The sequence below is a fragment of the Leopardus geoffroyi genome, chromosome C1, assembly GCF_018350155.1.
Source record: "Leopardus geoffroyi isolate Oge1 chromosome C1, O.geoffroyi_Oge1_pat1.0, whole genome shotgun sequence".
Lineage (NCBI taxonomy): Eukaryota > Metazoa > Chordata > Mammalia > Carnivora > Felidae > Leopardus > Leopardus geoffroyi.
The window spans coordinates 142,528,897-142,548,643 of NC_059328.1; the positions used below are offsets into that span (position 1 = coordinate 142,528,897).

Consider the following 19,747-nt stretch of genomic DNA (forward strand, 5'->3'; position numbering starts at 1 on the left):
GTAAAGGTAAAATTTAACTACTTAGAAATAGAGAAAATTAAATTATAGAACATTCATATGATGAAATATTAAAAACTTCCTTTCGAAGACTATATTACAGTATGATAAAATGCTCACGATATAAATGAGGTAAAAGTGGCAGGATACTAAACTAAATATGTAGCTGAGCTGCTAAAACAAAGTATATTTGTAATATGTATATTACATCTGTATATTTAAAAAATTTGAAGGAAATAAAGTCTCTCATCACTAATACTAGTTACTGTTGAATAAGGTGTAATTGAACGCAATGCAAAATACAGAAAGAAATGTTCACTATGATAAAACAAACTAAATGTTTACCAAGAGTAAAATTATATTATAACAAGAAGAAAGACTGTTAAAGACTGTTATATAATTATCTATGAGGAAGTTTGATAGGTATGAGAAACCATGCTACCGCACTTAATTGAAAAACACCACAACCCAGATTTTTGTGGAAGTATTAATCTAATATTATAAAAGAAGAAAAAAAAGAAGAAATCACAATGAGGTTAAAAAAAATGGTTATTTCGGTGTTGGCCCATACTTTCCCTCCTGTTACCAGATTCCTTACTTTTAAACTACTAACAGGAAATGGTATAAAAAATAAGCAAACAGATTAACTCCAAACTGTTAAATGAACAGAAGTTACCTAATAGCAAACTAGAAACCATGCTAAGCATTTAATATCCATTATCTTAATCTTTACAATGTTGAGACCAGAACCCTTCCCATACTACAAGAGGGAATCCAGGCTTAAAAGATGCTAGCAAATGGCAGAGGTGGGGGTCAAAATGCCAACCAATACTAAAACCAAGAATTTAGATCAAGGTGGCTAGACTGCAGAAGGGAAACATTTTCACCCAAACCAAACATTTCCACTTGATAACTACTGCAAAGGGAAGCCCCCATAAACCCCAAAATTGAAAAGATATACGATCATTCATTGATTTCCTCTTTTAAGAATGAAATTGCCAGGGTTCATATCCATCCTAACTAATGATGTATTTTCCACACAATTACTCAAAGTATGTAAGTCAATCATCTACCAATTCTAGATGATCTTCTTTGCTGTCAAATTTATTAAAATGAGTGCTTTTGCTTAAAGACCTTTCGTAGACAAAGACAATGTATAAAGATATATCTATAACTATAAATGTATCTTAACATGTATTAAATTATGACAAAGAAATATGCAATGGATAAGGTATTTTTTTTACCTAAATGAGGATGTGGACAATTGGTATTATTTGTGACTTTTTAAAATGCACATATTTGCTTTCTTAAGGTTCTAATTATGCTCTATCAAATGTCTGTCATCAGGTAATACTGCCTTCTAGTTCACTAAGATTCAGCTTCAGCTCCATTTAATTCTTTTTTTCTCTAATTTTAAATACATACATGAGGGATTCTAAATAGAGGCCTTAAATTTGGGGTTGAGGTTCTTCTGATGTTAGGTTAAGAGCAGAAGCTTGAGGCAGACACAGATGAGTTAGCTGAAGTGAGAGAAATTCTCTTCCTCACAAGACCAGGGTGAAGGGTGAACCAATATAATGGATTACTGAAGCTATCTTATCTCTGCCCCGAGCTTCTGCCCTTTCCAAGTACCTGAAGAACCTCAACTTCAAATGTAAGACCTCTAATTAGAATCTTCATCTCCAATTTATTTTTCACTGCTTTTAAATATATACAGATCCACCATATTTTGGAAAAACAACTACACCAAAAATCTTAATTTGCTCATCTTTCTAGCTCTTTATCCTATTTCTAACCTCCTTTATTCCATCTCTCCTAATAGCATTCTCTCCATCCTCCTGATCCTTGACCTTACATTTAACAATGCTGACAACCACATCTTTCTTGAAATCCTTTCAGGTCTGGGCATTAGACTAGGGCAAAATTCTACTGTAGGCACCTACCTTTCCTTCCCAAACCAGGAACCTTCATGCCACACTCTCTCCAATTCTAACTTTTTTTTTTTTTTTTTTTAAATGCAGCAACCTCCTCTTGACAAAATGAGTGGCAAAATGAGTACTCCCAAATTAGTCTTATATTTGAACCCTTTTCTAGTTCAGCTTCTTTATGAATAAAATGCAAACTAAAGACATTTGGTCCACCAGATTGTTACGAGGAATAAATGATACACCTGATACATGATACACCCTATGAAAAGCACTGGAGACACAGACTTGCTACAGTGTTAAATCCCACCATCAGTGCACGAACAGTTTCCTGACTTGTCCAGCTCTCCTTCACACTTCCATTTCCCTGAACCCCTACAGCAACTCTATCATCTACATGTTCACATGGATTTGTTCAGTATGTTCATATGTTTTACGTGTATGTTACAGGTTTTATTTATAGAACCAAGGTAAAACTCTAATTATAGATATAGATTATCCCTTACGTTGTTTTATACATGGTAGCCTTAAATATTTATTGACTTTAAGAAAAAATACATGTTTGTAAACTAAATACATGTTTTCTAAAAGACCTCTTACCCCTCGCCAGTAAGAGCACAGCATGCTTGGATATGCCACTGGTGATCTTTAATAGAAGTTAATTTCAAAAACTGGGAGATTTCTGCTACAGTCATGCATTCTTTAACATCTTGTTTATTAGCAAAAATCAGCAATCCAGCTTTCCTTAGGTCCTATAAAAGCAAATAAAACTGTAAAAAGGCCAGTGCATTTTTATTCACAGATTTTCCAACTTAAACAAATCCTTTTGACAATCTTTTAACCTAGAATTCGACTACCTGACATAAAAGCATCTCACGGCTCTGATGCTGATAGATGGCAAACTTAAAACTAAGCACATTTTAAATAAACACATCTGTATTTGTATGGATTTACGTATTTCTTATAGCCCTAAATTACATTTTTTTTATGGTCCCAACTGCTATATTTAACAATTGTCATGACTTCAAATACATATTTACCCCTTCCCCTAATCCAAAACTAGGCCAAGAGCTACTCTTTAGCCTGGCACTCAAGAACTTTTCAAAATTTTACCCCTATCTATTCTTTAGGTACCCATACCTAAAGCTAGTACCTTCTAGGTGCCTAGGAAACACACCATGTACGCCTTAGGGCCTTAGAGCTTAATTCTCAGTTGAGAAGTGCTATCCTAAACCAATCCTATTCTTCTGAGACCTAGCTCCTCTTTGTCCATGTAGATTCCTTAGATTTGAATATTCAATATGGCCATTTTGGACTGGCATTAAACTTATCAAATTTCCCAATTAGACAGTAAGTTCTACCACTTCTATGTTCTGCCTCTGAAGCAAATTCTTTAATCTTACTGAATTTGTTCTTCATAACATTTATTGAGTATCTAATCTGAGCAAGACACCCATTATGCTAACCATTTTCCAAATAAAATCTCTTTTAATACTCACAGGATTCCTGTAAGGTAGGCCTTACTATTCCCATTTTATAGATAAGGAAACTAAAACTCAGCAGTAAGTAACTCATACAAGGTCATACAGCTACTCAATGACAGAACCAGGTTTGAGCTGAGATCTTCCCACTATACCTGCTGCACCTCATCTATAAAATTCTGAGACTATCACCTACCTCCTGCGGATATAGTTTGAATGAATGAACTACTACATGAAAAACACTCAGTTCAGTACCTGGCTTCAGGTAACAGTTCAGTAAATGTTAGTTCGCTTACTGTCCTGAAAACGTGGATCACCTTTATCTTTGTGCATACCCCAAACTGACTGGTCTAATGTTTTATTCACAAAGCAGGCCAATGGTTAGTCATCGCCTTTTGCTCTATCCTACCCTCCCCTCTCCCATTTTTAAAGACGGAAACTTCTTTGATAATCTGCTGAAAGTCATGGACCTTTTCCTCATAAAAATGTATATATGTATATACGCAAAAAAAAGTTTATATGTAATTTTAGGGTGTTAATAGATACTCTAAAGTCCATTCATGGATCCTAGATTAAGAACCCATGATAGATGCACTCATATATATGTGTGTGTATAGATACACGTGCGCACGCGCGCGCGCACACACACACACACACACACACACACTCACATATGGAGAGATACTGAGAAAACTAAGGTTTTGGTGCTGTGCTTGCAAGTTTTCTCAACTGTGCAGAATGGCATCTTTATAGGATATTTTTATTTCAATCGTGTGTATCTGTGTCTGAAATAAGAAAGTCTTTAGTAGATACAAATTGACATTGCTCCACATTATTTTACTCTTATGAGAACACAGTTTCAACAATTTATACGATTTTATTTCTGATGTCAATAAAAAATATAAATAGTAAATTTCTTATTTGTTAAAAGGAGTCATGCAAAATGTTTTATACAACAATCAAGACAGACTTTTAGCTACAGCGCCCTCTCCAGGATGGCAGCTATGCTACCATGGTTAATGACAGTTACCTGAAAAACAGGGTCAGAAAAAGATACTCTAGAATGTTAAGTTTTAAGATTTTATGTTCAATTTATTTCACCTATGTTCAGTTCACCTGTCTTATCAACAAGGCAAAAAGTTGAAGGGATGGGCTATAACCAGGATATCTATTATATTCATTATCAAGGATCAAGTACTTTTTCTCCTACCCTAAACGGAAAATAGCATACTTATCAATGGTTGATATGTGGCTGGATCACTGAGTAGATGGACTTTCCATGGAATGTAATCCCTATCTTCCTATCTCCCAGGTTTCAATACCTCTTACTAGTATATGCTGAAATCTTATATAGGTCAGGATTGCTAATGCTGGCATGTTTAAAGAGCACATTTCTGACATTAGAAATACCTGGCACAAGTTGAAACACATAGTTTATGCTATTTTATTTGTATATAATCTATACTCATCACTCTTAGTGATGAAATTATTCGAAGAAGCCCCTGGACTAAAAATTGAAAAACAAAAAATAAAGCCATTCTATTGAAAGATTTCAAAGTAAAACCCATATTGAATATAATTTTTCTAGATTTCATAGGTTCAAGTTTTTTTATTTGGGGTTCTTGTTTTTTTTTCATTTTTTTAAGTTTATTAATTTATTTTGAGAGAGAGAGCGCATGTGCATGTGTGCACAAGCAAGTGGGGACAGGTAGAGAGAGAGGGAGAGAGATTCCCAAGCAGGCCCTGCGCTGACAGTGCAGAGCCCGAAGCAGGGCTTGAACCCATGAACTGTGAGGTTATGACCTGAGCTGAAACCAGGAATCTTAAATGACTGAACCACCCAGGTGTCCCAGGTTTCTTGTTTTAAAAAAACAAACAAACAGCTATTTTCCCTATTTTTAAGCAGTATTTAGGAAGAGAAGAAAATCTTCCTTTACTTTTTTTATTAAATAACTTCAGGATCAATTATACATTATGCTAACAGAAAAGAGATATATTGGATTAAGGCTGTTCATCAACTGGACTTAGCAAGAGGTCAAAGTACAAGGTGAACAGTGGTGATTTTTATCTATCAGCCATTTTAAACTTTGAAAAACTTTCTGCTACCTGTTACAGATTGTTGTTAAGAGTCTAAAAATATTTTTTCATTTAGTGAAGAAGATGAATAATTGCAGCACACGCAAGACATATTTATTTAGCATCTTCCATATGCCTTATGCAGTTGTCAATATGTTTCTCCAAGCTTCATTTGCAAAGATAATTCCTAGAAGTTGAGTTACTCCAAATAAAACGTCATCTACCCTTTTGTGTTTGGAATGATTTTAAAATTCATGAGCTTCAAAGTTTTGCACTTCATTTAAGATGAAGCTTTCGGAAATATTTAAAATCATTTTATAGTTTTATAGTTTTGTATTCAGTAATACAGGTAAAGCATCATTAGTGATGGTAAAAAGATTTTGTTGGTTGCTATGATATATATGAAACATCTGACTAACCCCATGTCAAAATTTGTCTTTCACTCACACATTCTCATTCTTTGATCCATTTGCCCCTTTTCAGATTTCTGCCTATTTGGCTCTTTCTGACCCTATTAATTGGTTTAATCCAGCTCCCAACTTCATCTGTAATTCCTTTCTTTTCTGGCACTCTCCCCATTCAGTCTCTTTCACTTTCCAACTAGGCCTTATTTCTGTCTTTTTTTCTTTTCTTCTTAGCAAAGAGTCTGAATAATGAGAATATTTAAGTTGAAATCCTGGCTCTTAAAAATTTGGTCAAGTAAAATAAATTTTCAGGACCTCACTGTACTCATCCATTACAGATGAGTAACATCCACAAGAGAGGAAGTGACCAGCTCAATTTAATGTCCCCAGATAGTAAAATTCAATGACTTTGAGTCCTACTACTGAGCTCTTTGATCCTGCTATATATTGGCCAATTAGAACAAGGATCAAAGAAGAAGACTATCTGTTAAGAGTGTAAAAAACATACTCAAGATACAAATACATTTGGGTCTTCTTTTTCTTTTTCCTAAATCTTCAAACAACAGTAACTCCTTGGTGTAAAATACAAAAGGAAAATTAAAAAAAAAAAGAAAATCCTTAGTTTTCTACCTTTTTTATAGTTTATTTTTTGTTTCCCAAACTAGAATCAAAACTCGTTAAATGCATGAATAGCAACAGGTATTATCTTTTTTAAAAACCCAAGGGGTTTCACAAAGCTGCCAGAATGAATCCAAGACAGGAGAAGGTGCATCTTGGTGGGCGTGATCACCACATGGAAAACAGAACTTCAATTTATACAACCACTTTATTAGGTGTCCTTACATCTTGACCGGATGCCAGACACATTCCAAAATTTCTAATGCAAATCTCAAAAGCAAATCATCAAATCAATATTAAAATTAACATAAAACTTCCTTACAGATAAACCGGCTTTTTTTAAGCTTTGTTAAAATTCCACTAAAATTAACAGTTACACATACAAATCTAAACATTAATTTTTCTATTTCTGTCTATAAATATGAGTTAAGAATGTAATATCTGTTGGGTTCCTGGGTGGCTCAGTCGGTTAAGCGGTCAACTTCAGCTCAGGTCATGATCTCAGCCTGTGAATTCAAGCCCTGCATCAGGATCTGTACTGACGGCTCAGAGCCTGGAGCCTGCTTCAGATTCTGTGACTCCCTCTCTCTCCTGCCATCTCCCCCACTTGCACTCTCTCTCTCAAATATAAATAAACATGAAAAAAAGAGTGTAATATCTGCAATAAAAGGCACACACAAAAAAAAAATCAACTGCTACTACAGTAAATATTATATGATTTTATTACTTATTAACTATATTGTTTAGTTTATTTCATTTTTAAATCATGCTACCTATAATAATTCTCAAAGACTAAGAAAATGTGGCTAGTCACGTACTTTTGTTTGTTTACTCAAAGGGACAATATCAGAGAAACATAAGAGTGACAACATTTAAGTATTAGTCTGATAACTGAGTTACAATCAAGCCTTACTAAATGTCCATGAGACCTTAAAATCTCATTTCTAGTGATAACCTTCTATATAATTATTGTTATAAAAGGCAAAATGAAAGCCAATTTAGGTCTTTTCACCCAGGAAAACTTTTAGACCAAATTAATCTAGGATAAAAGAAATAGAAATCTATAACTGACTCCACAATCTTTCTGTTGTTTCCAGATACACGTCCAATTTGGGAAGTGTCAAACTGATAAAGCAGAATGGCCAACAGATTTAAGCCCGTATTTAAATCTGAAGTACGGGTGCTTGGCTGGTTTAGTCAATACAGCATGTAATTCTTGATCTCAGGATCATGAATTCAAGCCCCATACTGGGTGTAGAGCTTACTTAAAAAACTTTTTTTAAAAAAATTAATAAGTAATATTAATAAGTAATATTATTTAAAAAATAATAAGTAAAAAATAAATAAATATTTGAAGTAATATCGTAACAAGAAAGTAGAAAGAACAAATGTGATAGCAATATCACACACACACACACACACACACACACACACACACACACACAATGCCAGAATTCTACTTACCTCATGGGCTAACATTTTATAGAGTTCTTCTCTAGTTACAGAAATTCTTTCTCTGTCTGTACTGTCCACAACAACAATTACAAACTAAAATAATTACAAAAAAATAGTGATTACACAATTCAATATTCATAAAATTTATAAAGTACTTAATTGATTTACAGACCACAAATACCAAGAAATTAGAGCCTCATGCTATGGTATTACTGGAAAACCAGAGATACCTTCTATATACATTGTGAAGCCTGAAGGTTTGATCCATTTGTATTCAAATATCATTTGCTAATTTTTAAGAGAAAATAAGAGAAAAAAGAATACAATGCTAACGCTATTAGAATGTCAGTTCTACTACTCCGTTAATATTCTACTCCATTAATACTACTCCGTTAGTATTCTAACCAATATACATGTTTGTTTCTAAATTAATGTCTTGAATGGTAATGAGCTTGTCTCCAACTATGTGCACCACAGTCAATATGAAAAAAATACAGTGAAGCTAATATAATGTTGTACGCTAATTAGACTTTAATAAAAAAATCTTACTAAGAAAAAATATGAAAAAGAATACATTATAATCCTAGATTTTAGATATTTCTACAGATATTATTTATTAATATCGATCTGAAACTCTAAAAGGGCATGATACGGGAGTAATGTGACAGTTAAATCAACTTTTAAAACTCAACAAATGAAAGAATACATCTATTTAAATCCATGCTTCTCTTGTTTATGTAAATGGTACCTGCTGCCTGCAAGCACAACTCTTTCTTGAACTAATGATGAGACTAGGGTCAAAAGATGTAGTGAGACCTGTGAAGGAGCCAAGGAGGACTGAGCTACACTGTACCTCTTCTTCACCTGCATGAGTACCAAGAACCACCATGGAAGCAGAACCTGAAACAGTCATTTTATGATGGCACTGGTGATGCCCAGGTTAACTCTGCTTATAAAGAACAAGCACTATGGATTTTTTAAAACCAGCTTTCCATTTCCAGATAAACCACTGTTAATTTTCAGAGTCTTTTCTATTTATCAGATGTCATTAACCATATGGCAGATGGCTAAGAGAACTGCTACTTTACCTCTTCTCTCACTTGACACTCACCTAAGACCCATCCTATTCTAAGGCATTTTAATAAAACCATTAATTTTTAAGATGTTGTCATAAATTTGATACTTGCAGCATTATACACAGAAATACTAACCATATATACCTTTCCTTCTCCAAAATACATGATCAAATGCTTAGCAAAGTGTTAGGGGATCAGGTCATTAGAGACAATTAATAGTGTCTTAATGATACAATATGCATCTTTATATACATTTGGAGTTTTATAATCAGTACTATAAAAACAACTGTCACAATAAATTGAACTTTCAATTTACAAGGTCTATACAATAAAGGTCTCAAATGTCATAGGTCTGAATTGCCTCTTGGGAAATAACATATAAATAAAAACATATGATTTATGTCCAAATTGCTTTATAACCAAAAGAAGAATTATTTCATGTGCAATTGTGCTACATAAAAGAACATACATAGTAAAGGTCTGGCCAGGATTCAAGCCTCCAGAACCCTCTCATTTAACTAGGATTTTCTGTATGCAGACAAAAAATAAATACTAAGAGAAATAAAATGACAAAGTGTGAGATTGAACTTACTGTAAAAACAACTATTTAAGATGAGTTCTGGGATCCATACATAATCAGACTAATCAATCACCCCTTCATTCCAATTCTCCCTATAGACAGGTTCAATGAGAGTGGATATACAGAACAATGACCCTGAAACAGGGAATCAAAGATTCTATCATGTTTAAATTCTACTTTTATTAACATATTGGGATATTTCAAAAAGATTAATTATAAGAGTTCACATCTAGAAGATATTTCCCAAGCATTCTGTTCTTAGAAGTTTTAGTATATTAAGAAACATTACCTCTGTGTTAGTATAGTAAGTGTTCCAGGAAGAACGAAGAGATTCTTGACCACCAATATCCCACATTAAGAAACGTGTATTATTAATCACTATTTCTTCTACATTACTTCCAATTGTAGGTGATGTATGTACAACTTCATTCATAGAACTAAAAAAAAAAAGTTCAAATATATTACAATTAGCAGGGAAGCTAGATTGTTTGAGCATTTTGCAATCAAAGGAAAAATCAGCATGAGTTTTCATATTTTATATCCAAATGGCCCTTTCCCACTAGCTCAGAAGAGTAAGGTAAGGGTTGGGGCATCTGGGTGGCTCAGTCCTTAAGCATCTGACTTTGGCTCAGGTCATGATCTCATAGATCATGAGCTTGAGTCTCACACCGGGTGAGCACATGCCCTGCTTTGGGGGGAGCATGAGCTCCACTTCAGGTGAACACAAGCCCCGCCTCAGGTGAACCCCACTTCTCTGTCTCTGTCCTTCACTCACTTGTGCCCTCTTTTTCTAGGAAAAAAAAAAAAAAAAAAGGAGTGAGGTAAGGGTTTAAACAGGGATGGAACTAGGTAGTGGACGATCTGGAATACTCTAGATTGATTCCCCAGAAACTATATAAACAATATTTCTCTACTTTCTATAAGTAAAAAAACTGAACAACATGCTCTACATCATATAAATTTCTAGCTGTCCTACAACAGTTGCTTAAATCTGGCTCCTGGTTTATAGTCAACCTGATTTCTTACAGAATATTTTAGGTTCCATATAACTTTTTATTGCTTTTGCTAATCAAATATTACCCAGGCAGAAAAAATAATTATGAATGATAAAATAAAAATTTTAAACTAGTTAATACTTACAACTGGTAAAGAATGGTAGTTTTCCCTGCATTATCCAGCCCAACAATGATAACTTTGTGCTCTGAAATAAAAAAAAACATTAATCATTTATTAATTAAAAACAAAAATAGGCCATTTAAGTTCTAACCGTGAATTTTAGGCATCAACTGGGTACATAGTGGGGTGGGGTAAATTAGAAAAAAAGGCCAGCCTTTAAATCTGGTAGCGGAAGGCCAGGTCCCATCATAGATAACCGTAAACTGAGTACATTTAGACCACAGAATTGTTCTAACACCAAATCTAACCAAATTCTAAGGTTAGAATTTGTTCTAACCAAATCTAAGGATGTATGGCTATGGTGGCAGCGACTCCCTCTCCCTTGGCTTCTATGACACCACTTTCTCCAAGTTCTCTTCCACTCTCTCTTGATATATACAGATTTTTTACCACAGATTCCTCTTCCTTGGGTCTTCTTCAAAAACATTCATGTTTCCCAAAGCTGTCTTCTTCCATTCTCTTCACATTTTATTTAGCAGGCGCTCTTAGGGCCTATCTAGTTCTATGCTATCTAAAAACTATTCCAAAGATAGTATGTGGAAGAAGCTCATTTCCAAAGATGGTGTCTGTATAGTCTCCTCCCTTCCCTGATTCCATGTGAATCTGAGCTGGTCCTGTGACTCACTTTTAACCAAAAGAATATAGCAGAAGTGATGCTGTGTGACTTCAAGCCTAGACCATTACAAACCTTGCAGCTGCTGGCTCTCTTGGACAACTACCCTTGGAGTAAACTGGGCACCATGTAACAAGTCCTACTATCCCCAAACCACTATATACGTAAGTCAGAAAGCCTAAGCTGATCATGTGGCTTGACCCTGTGGAGAGAGATCACCACGTGGTTGCCCCAGCTGTTCTAGCCATTCCAGGTGAGATGCCAGACACACAAATAAAGAAGCCATCTTGGATATGTAGCCAGGTCAAGCTATAGATGACTCTAGTTCTAGCTGTTAACTGCAACCAAATGAGAATCCCAAGCTAGAACTTCCTAGCTGAGCTCAGTCAAATCGCAGAACCATGACAGATAAATGATAAATTATTGCTTTAAGTCACAAAATTTAGGAGCGGTTTGTTACACAGCAGTAGATAACACAAGCACTATGAAAAAAGACATGCAATTATGTGATCTTGGGCAAATGACTTATTTCTCTAATCCCTAAGTTTTCTCGATATAAAACAGGGACAACAATACCTATCTTTCAGAGTTGTATAATGATTAAGATAGCACATGAGCAGTGCCAACCACTAAGAAAGATTGTTCCTAATCCCAAATCTCTCCTAAACTCCAACCTATCTAGTAGACACAGTGCCACTCAACATATCCCAAACCCAACATTCAAACCTTTTTCTAATTCTATTCTACCTAATTTGCTTAATGGCATTACCACAAATTCAGTTGCCCCTGGAGCTTATTCAATGTTTCCCTCAACCCCAACAACTAATTTGTCACCAAGTTCTATGGATTCCACCTCAAAAATATATCCTGAACCTGCCTCCTTTCACCGGTCCTAGTTGTAGTCCTTCTCATTTCTTATTGTAAAACCTTCCCTACGTAGACTGTCTCCAATCCACCTTCCCACTGTTTTTACAGTAATTGTTCTACACTATAAAGCTGATACCACCACTCTTATTGAAATGATGGCTCTCCATTTTGACAGAAAGACATGGCACAAGTTCTCAGCCTTGTAAATAAAGACAGTCATAACTGACTAAGCTCCGGCTTTATCTCTCACCACTACCACCAGGTACCTAGGTTGAAATTCAAGCCATTCTCCCCACATAAGCTGCCACATGTCTTTATAGCAAACATTTCTCTACCTCTACTCGGCTTTTCCCTGAGCCAGAATTATCTTATCCGATTCTCCATTTAGGGAATTCCTACTAATCTTTTAAGTTTAGTTTTCCCCCCAAAATCACTTTCTCATGCTTTTCCACAATATCTCTAACTAGCACTTATCATTAACTATTTACACATACACTAACTAATCTTCTCAGCCCAATGAGGCATGCTTTATGCGTATAGATCCCAGGCCAATCATCTTTATAATCCCAGTCACTACAACTTTTCCTGGCACAAGGTACTCAACAAATGTTGAATTAATTACTATTCATTCTATAAATAATAGATGTTGAGGATTGTAACACCTCACAGTAAGGATATCTTTGAGAAAAAGCCTTTTCAATGAGATGGCATAAGTTTTCCAATAGTTGCCATTTACCGTAGAGGGGAATTCCTATTATACAAAAATAGGAAGATCAAGTAAATAGAAAATTTTAATACAATCTATTTTCTCCAATCACTCATTTCTCTGAAGAGAGGGCAGGCAGCTTAGGACCACTAGGGTTCTAAAGGGAGATGATCATGTTTCCCCCATATAGGTTCTTAAAAACAATTTTAAAGACGCAGGGCCCAGTACATTTAATCTTTCGAGGTGACTAGGGTAAAGGAACTGAGAAAATGATCAAATACAAAGATGATACTTATTTTAAATAAAGGGTTGCTAACATGTAGAGGGCTTGCTAAGGGAAGTTCAGTTGAATGACCACCAAAAGGCCTCATCAAGTGATGTTTCTCTCTGGTGAATTTACCTAGTGCATGGCCCTTCATCTCCCAGGTCCACAAACTCAATCCTGCTAGTATCTCAGAGTAGACAGGGCTCAAAGAAAGCAACTCACAGAAATGACATATACACAAGAATGCCAAAATGAGTAACATACAATGAGATCAAATGTTCAAAACTAACCTGGCAAGTGCAGTCTCTCCCTAAGGAAAAGTAATAGGGTGGTCAGATTATTTGGGGAACATGGGCTCCCATCAAAGGGTGTGTTTTATAAGCTTAATGACTGGATATATCCATCTTCACATTAGTGCCATACCTGCATCAGGGCCAGATTATAGAGTTCTTGAAGGAAGGTACCATTTTACCTGGAAAGTTTTTTTTTTTTTTTTTTTTTAATTTTTTTTTTTTTCAACGTTTATTTATTTTTGGGACAGAGAGAGACAGAGCATGAACGGGGGAGGGGCAGAGAGAGAGGGAGACACAGAATCGGAAACAGGCTCCAGGCTCTGAGCCATCAGCCCAGAGCCCAACGCGGGGCTCGAACTCACGGACCGCGAGATCGTGACCTGGCTGAAGTCGGACGCTTAACCGACTGCGCCACCCAGGCGCCCCACCTGGAAAGTTTTTAAAATGCATGGCAATTCTGCCTAATTCTGTATTTTTCTATGCCCCCAGAATAAGCATTCTTCTTTTAATGGTGTATCTCTTCTTCACTTCTATTACTACAACCACCTATAAACATTTTAATTAAGCAGAATTCACATCAGGCTATACTGTGATCTCTGGCTTGGATGAAAATTTTTAGCTTCCCACTTGAATACTAATTTTTAATAATACCATTCTCAAAATGCCAACTATTTTTAGTTTCAGGAATATCATTTTCTAACCTCCACTGTATCACCTGGACCAAATTTAGACAGACTAGACTAAGACAGACTAGACAGACTAGACTTTAGGCCAATACTCAGGAAGAAAATACAATTAATCTGACCCATGTGAGAAATATCATTCTAAAAAGTATCAAATTAATAGGGGCAAAAAGAAACAGTACAAATATAGGCAAGAATCTATGACAAATAACTATAGACTGACTTAAAAAAGTGTGTGTGTACAAATAACACATACAGACACCCCAAATACAAAAAGCATTGTCTGTTACAAAGTCCTTCATCACTTAAAGAGGTTGGAGTTTTATTCTAACCATGCTTCAATTTTTCAAAGTATTTTGCTACATTTCATTTGTAACTGCTATCAGAGCCTGTGGTACACTGTTTTGAGCATTCACACAGAGCCCCTTAACAGCTGAAGACCCCTTAACAGCTGAAGATGAATTTGAATTTAAAGGGGGATGGGAGCCACTTGGTATTATCTCAGCCATAAAGTAAAAGATGGTTCAAATGAGTGCTATCTTTTTTCCATTAAATGAAGTGTGACCCCTAAATGATAAGAATGATTTAAAGATTTGTCTAAAAAATTCTAAAAGGAGTTTCTAGGGGCACCTGGTTAAGCATCAGTTAAGTGTCCGACTCGTGATTTCGGCTCAGGTCATGATCTCATGATCAAGCCTCACTTTGGGCTCTGCTTGGGATTCTCTCTCTCCCTTGTTCTCTAAACAAATAAACTTAAAAAAAAAAAAATAGGGGTGCCCAGGTCACTCAGTTGGTTAAGAGTCCAAGTTGGGCTCAGGTCATGATCCCACAGTTCAGAGTTTAGGCCCTGTGTTTCGCTCTGTGCTGACAGCTCAGAGCCTAGAGCCTGCTCCGGATTCTGTCTCTCCTTCTCTCTCTGCACCTCCCCTGTTCCCACTCTGTCTCTCTCTTTCTCAAATATAAACATTAAAAAATAGTAATAATAAATAAATAAAAGGCGTTTCAATACATATGTTGAATAATAGCAGGCATATATGTAGAAAAGCTCTCCAGCCTTCTAAAAAGCTTTTGGGGCACCTGGGTGACTCAGTCAATTAGGCATCTAACTCTTGATTTCAGCTCACATCACGATTCCAGGGTGGTGGGATTGTGCCCTGCATCAGGGTCCACACTGAATATGGAGCCTGATTAAGATTCTCTCTCTCCCTCTCTAAAATAAAATTCTAAAAAAACATTTTTTAATAAAGTAAAATAAAATAAAATGATAGCTTTTAAGGTGAAAACTTACCTAGCTTTGTTTTTTAAAACGGTCTCCTTATTTTAGCCATGCCCCATAGGACTTATTTCCTGATTCCAACCATAGTACTTTTCTCCCACTTCTATAAGGAAGGACTACTAGACAAAAAAAATACTACAGAAAGATTCTTTATCATACCTGACCACAAGCTGAACATAAGCAAGGTAAAATTGCTGTGAACAAAACCCACTGTGCAATAACACACAGACATAAACTGAGATAAAGCACATGGCAGAAGAGGCTCATACCAGAGGATTCCATCTTCTCATAACACAAGTTAGTTGCCTGCTGAGGACAGGATGTGATTTTTACAACCACTGCATAGAATGAACTAGAGAATCAATAAGATGGAATCAGATAACAACATATCCTGTTGTGGATAAATATTTAAACTGCCATAAGTCTGTCTTCAGTAGTGCCTAGAAAAAAAAAAAGGATACTGGGAAGAGAAGGCATGGAGGATAGTAACAAGATGAGGATTCTTGTCTGGCATGGTGGAAAATAAGAGACAAAAGCATCAAAGATGGTGAGAGGGGAAGTAATGTAGCACTGGTTTCCACACTGGAAACCTCCTTCTTCTATTTAATTTTACAACCTCAATACATTCCTTTGTCACCTGCAAGTGCATAAATATGCAAACATGCCTCCAAATTCTTAAGACATAAGAGAATTTCTAAAGTCCATCAAGGGAATACAAGCTAATGGAATTAAAAATATAAAGTTTTTAAATTGGTAAAAAAAAAATTTTAAAGGAAAAAAAAAAAAAGAAACTCCAATCAAATGTGTGTGGCACCTGGAAAATCTCCAAGGAGCTGCATGTTCTATGGGGCAGTCTAAGATCTCCTTGGAGGGCATTCCAACGAGGAATCCATGATGCAGAAGACCTTCACCTTTTCACCCCACACGAACACCTACAAGCCACATTCATCACCAATTTCTATCCACCCTTCTCCCCAAGATTTGTCTGTATTTGAATTTTTAAGTGTTTTACAATAAAGCACCAATGGCTGTTTAACTGCTTCCTAAGTCTAAGGTATAGCACATAGACCACAGTGAGAACTACAAAATTAAGATATAACTGTGTAATAGGCTCAAAGATAAAGGTGGCAACTTCATGGTGAAAAGCCAGTTTACTACCAATGATAGGGTTAAATTATTCAGACTTTCTAATACTGCATCAACTTCCTTTGGAAATTCTTAGGCTCCTTCACCACCCCAGCCTGTTCCTCCCATTACCAAGATGGGAGCAGAATTCTATGCAAAACCTAAAGTTGTAGCCCTCTAAGGCACTCCAAAACAAATATTCTACAAAACCTAAAACATAACATGCATACTAAAAGATAAGGTTATTATGGGCAAATGCAGTAAGAATTTTGGCTATTCCAATTCTTTGATTCATGTGCTTCATTACGAGTTTAGTGTTTAGTATGATTTTTCTTTTGGAGTATCTATGCCACAGCATTCTTATTCAGATAAGCCAAAACAACTACACACGGTTACAATGCTTGGATAGAATTTGGAATTATCATTTAGGCTTCAGTTTCCCAATCAATACTTTACTGTTTTGTCATGAAAATGCTCCTAGTTTCCCCTCTTCATTTCCTTTTGTCACACCCAGACAGCCTATCAGTTCCATTCATTGCCAGGTTCTAAAACTCAATTTATATATATATTCCTCCAACCACCAGTCAGCAAATTAAACGAAAAGATGTCACTGTCATCCTGGAGGACTTCTAGTTCTGTGAATCATACCAAAGTCAAAAAACACAAATGCTAAGGCAGATAAATTGAGAGTCATTCTGACCCTTCATTATCATCTCATTTCTACACTACACAAAACCCTAACTCTATCTTACATAGAGCAAAAAATCCACCTGTCATGTTGTCTATTATCGTTCATTCTCCCAGTCCCTAGCACCGAACCTGGAATAAAGCAGGTGCTTAATAAAGTATGAATGAAGAAATAAATCAGATCTGGAAGATATAAAGGTTGGACGTGAAATATCTGATCAAGTCACTTTGTATTAAAAGTTCAATTTTCAAAATCTAGAAGCATCATTAACAAAAAATAGTTTGAAAATAAACTTACTATTTATAACAATGGTAGTAGAGACTCAGGGAAAAAACACCTCTTTCACACTAAGGTTGCTGAATGAAAAGTGATGATTATACATGGCAAAATCAGAGATGCAATCAGGAAAGAGAAACCACACAATAATTTGAACTGGCTAAGTTTAGTGTAAAGAAAACAACTGGGGCAGGGAGCACCTGGGTGGCTCAGTGGGTTGAGCGTCTGACTTCAGCTCAGGTCATGATCTCACAGTTTGCGAGTTCGGCCAGGCGTGGGACTCTGTGCTGATAGCCCAGAGCCTGGAGCCTGCTTTGGATTCTGTGTCACCCTCTCTCTGCCCTTCCCCCACTCATGTGTTCTCTCGCACGCACGTGCTCTCTCTCCCAAAAACAAATGAACATTAAAAAAAAAAAAAAAAAAGAAAGAAAAAACTATTAAATGGGATCAAAGTAATGAGGGCTTGGCTAATAAAAAATAACGCTAAAGACTATTGGACTGACAAATATAAGGAGAATCCACTACACTTAGGGGTTTAGACAGAGCTTCCCCAGAGCCCCCTGGACTGAGATGCAGACCTCACTGAAAACCTTGGTTGTGGCGCACAGAAGTAGCTGTGGGGATCTGCCAGTGAATCTTGCTGGAAATCTTCCCTTTAGGGTGTTGGGGAAAACTTCATTGAGAGAGATTTTGCTGGAGGTCCTCCACGATGAAATCAACTGAAGTGGGTGCTAGAAACAGATGGTGATTGCTAACCACTATGCAGTGCAGGAGCCAGCCACTAGAAAAGGTGTTCACCCTCCTAAAGCAGGACAGAACCTGCTAAAAGCTCACTGTACCCAGGAAGAAAAACTGTTTCCTCATTCAACGCCCCTCCAATGCCTTGTCTACTGACAAAGCTTAATATTGTGCCAGCTGGCAAAAGAAAAATCTATAAGGATCCAGCTCCATATCCACAGAGCGTGCAAGAACGAGGATTATGGAGCTAAATTTTATTGCCATAGTCCATCTCTTTGACTGAGCTTCCATATGTACTCTACTCTTCTACATAGCTGAACTCCCATACAAAAAAACCCAACAGCAGCAGGGTGGCCTTCCCAGCACCAGGCTCCAGCAGCACAGGCAGCTTCATCAGCATTCATTCATAACTTACTCCTTTCCTAAGAGCCAATCAGAAGAATAATACAGGCTATCAATAAGGAAATTTCACAACTTATTCATAGTTCACATAAATGACAAAGTTCTTCCTTTAGCTAACGTGAATACTTCTTACACAAAGAAAGTTTTTTTGTTTATTTGTTTTTTAAAGAGCACTAACTATGGCAATAGATGACCCTGGTTAAAATCCCAGGTCTCTTAACTGTAGTGCCTTAAGCAAGTTACTTAATGTTTCTTTGTCCCTATAAATTCGGGAGAAATCTTCTCCTAGGGTTGTTGTCAAGAGTAAATCAACTGAAGTGAAGACTAAATCAACTAATCTGCGTTGAACCTAACCTTGCAAAAGTCAGCAAATGTTAACTATTATTATCTCATCTCTAGAGATGGAGTTAGCTTATATCCTGTCTCCCCACACTAGAATGAACCCTCCACAAAGGCAGGGAGATTTGTCTGTTTTGTTCCCTGCTTTGTTTCCACCACCTACAACAATAACTGGCACAAACAGGTGCTCAAAAATATTTAATAAACCACTGATCACTAGCCCTTCTATACTAAAAGACACTCATGACAATTCTTCAAAGTCCTACTGTTATAAAGACTTATAACTTAGTAACTGAGAAACAATAAATGGGGAGAGGAGAATCAAAGAAACAAATTATGCCAATCTCTCCTTTAATAAGACATGTATCTGCAACATATTTCTTCAGTGTTTTAACGTGGCATTTACCAGTTGTGTGGCCCAGGAAAATCACTCCACCGGAACATCAGTTTCCTCTTTTGAGGGGAATAACTACAAAGAATAACTACAAAGAACTGTTGAAACATTATTTTTTCTTTAAATAATGTATACAACACCATTTAGGACAAAATTTATATTCTATTGAATTTAAATATCACCTAAAGGCAACCTCTGGTTTTTCAAGTTTGAGAAGTATGCAATTAGCTTTCACTGTGCACTCAACCAAGCTAAACTTAAACTGAAAAAAAAAAAAAAAAATTCTAAAGGTGT

The 19,747-nt window shown here is 36.1% G+C and overlaps 1 protein-coding gene across 3 annotated transcripts in view; it reads right to left on the reverse strand.

Annotated features, from left to right (window-relative positions):
- Window positions 1-19,747, reverse strand: part of ARL5A (ADP ribosylation factor like GTPase 5A) — a 46,362-nt gene that overhangs the window by 24,038 nt on the left and 2,577 nt on the right. For all 3 annotated transcript variants that reach the window (XR_006712880.1, XR_006712879.1, XM_045479820.1), the window contains exons 2-5: window positions 10,753-10,813; window positions 9,902-10,049; window positions 7,966-8,049; window positions 2,523-2,674 (exon numbers count right to left, since the gene is read on the reverse strand). Coding sequence is in view for 1 of the 3 variants with exons in the window: in XM_045479820.1 (XP_045335776.1) it covers window positions 2,523-2,674; window positions 7,966-8,049; window positions 9,902-10,049; window positions 10,753-10,813 (445 nt within the window). In the remaining 2 variants the exon portion in view is untranslated. The remainder of the gene's footprint in view (window positions 1-2,522; window positions 2,675-7,965; window positions 8,050-9,901; window positions 10,050-10,752; window positions 10,814-19,747) is intronic.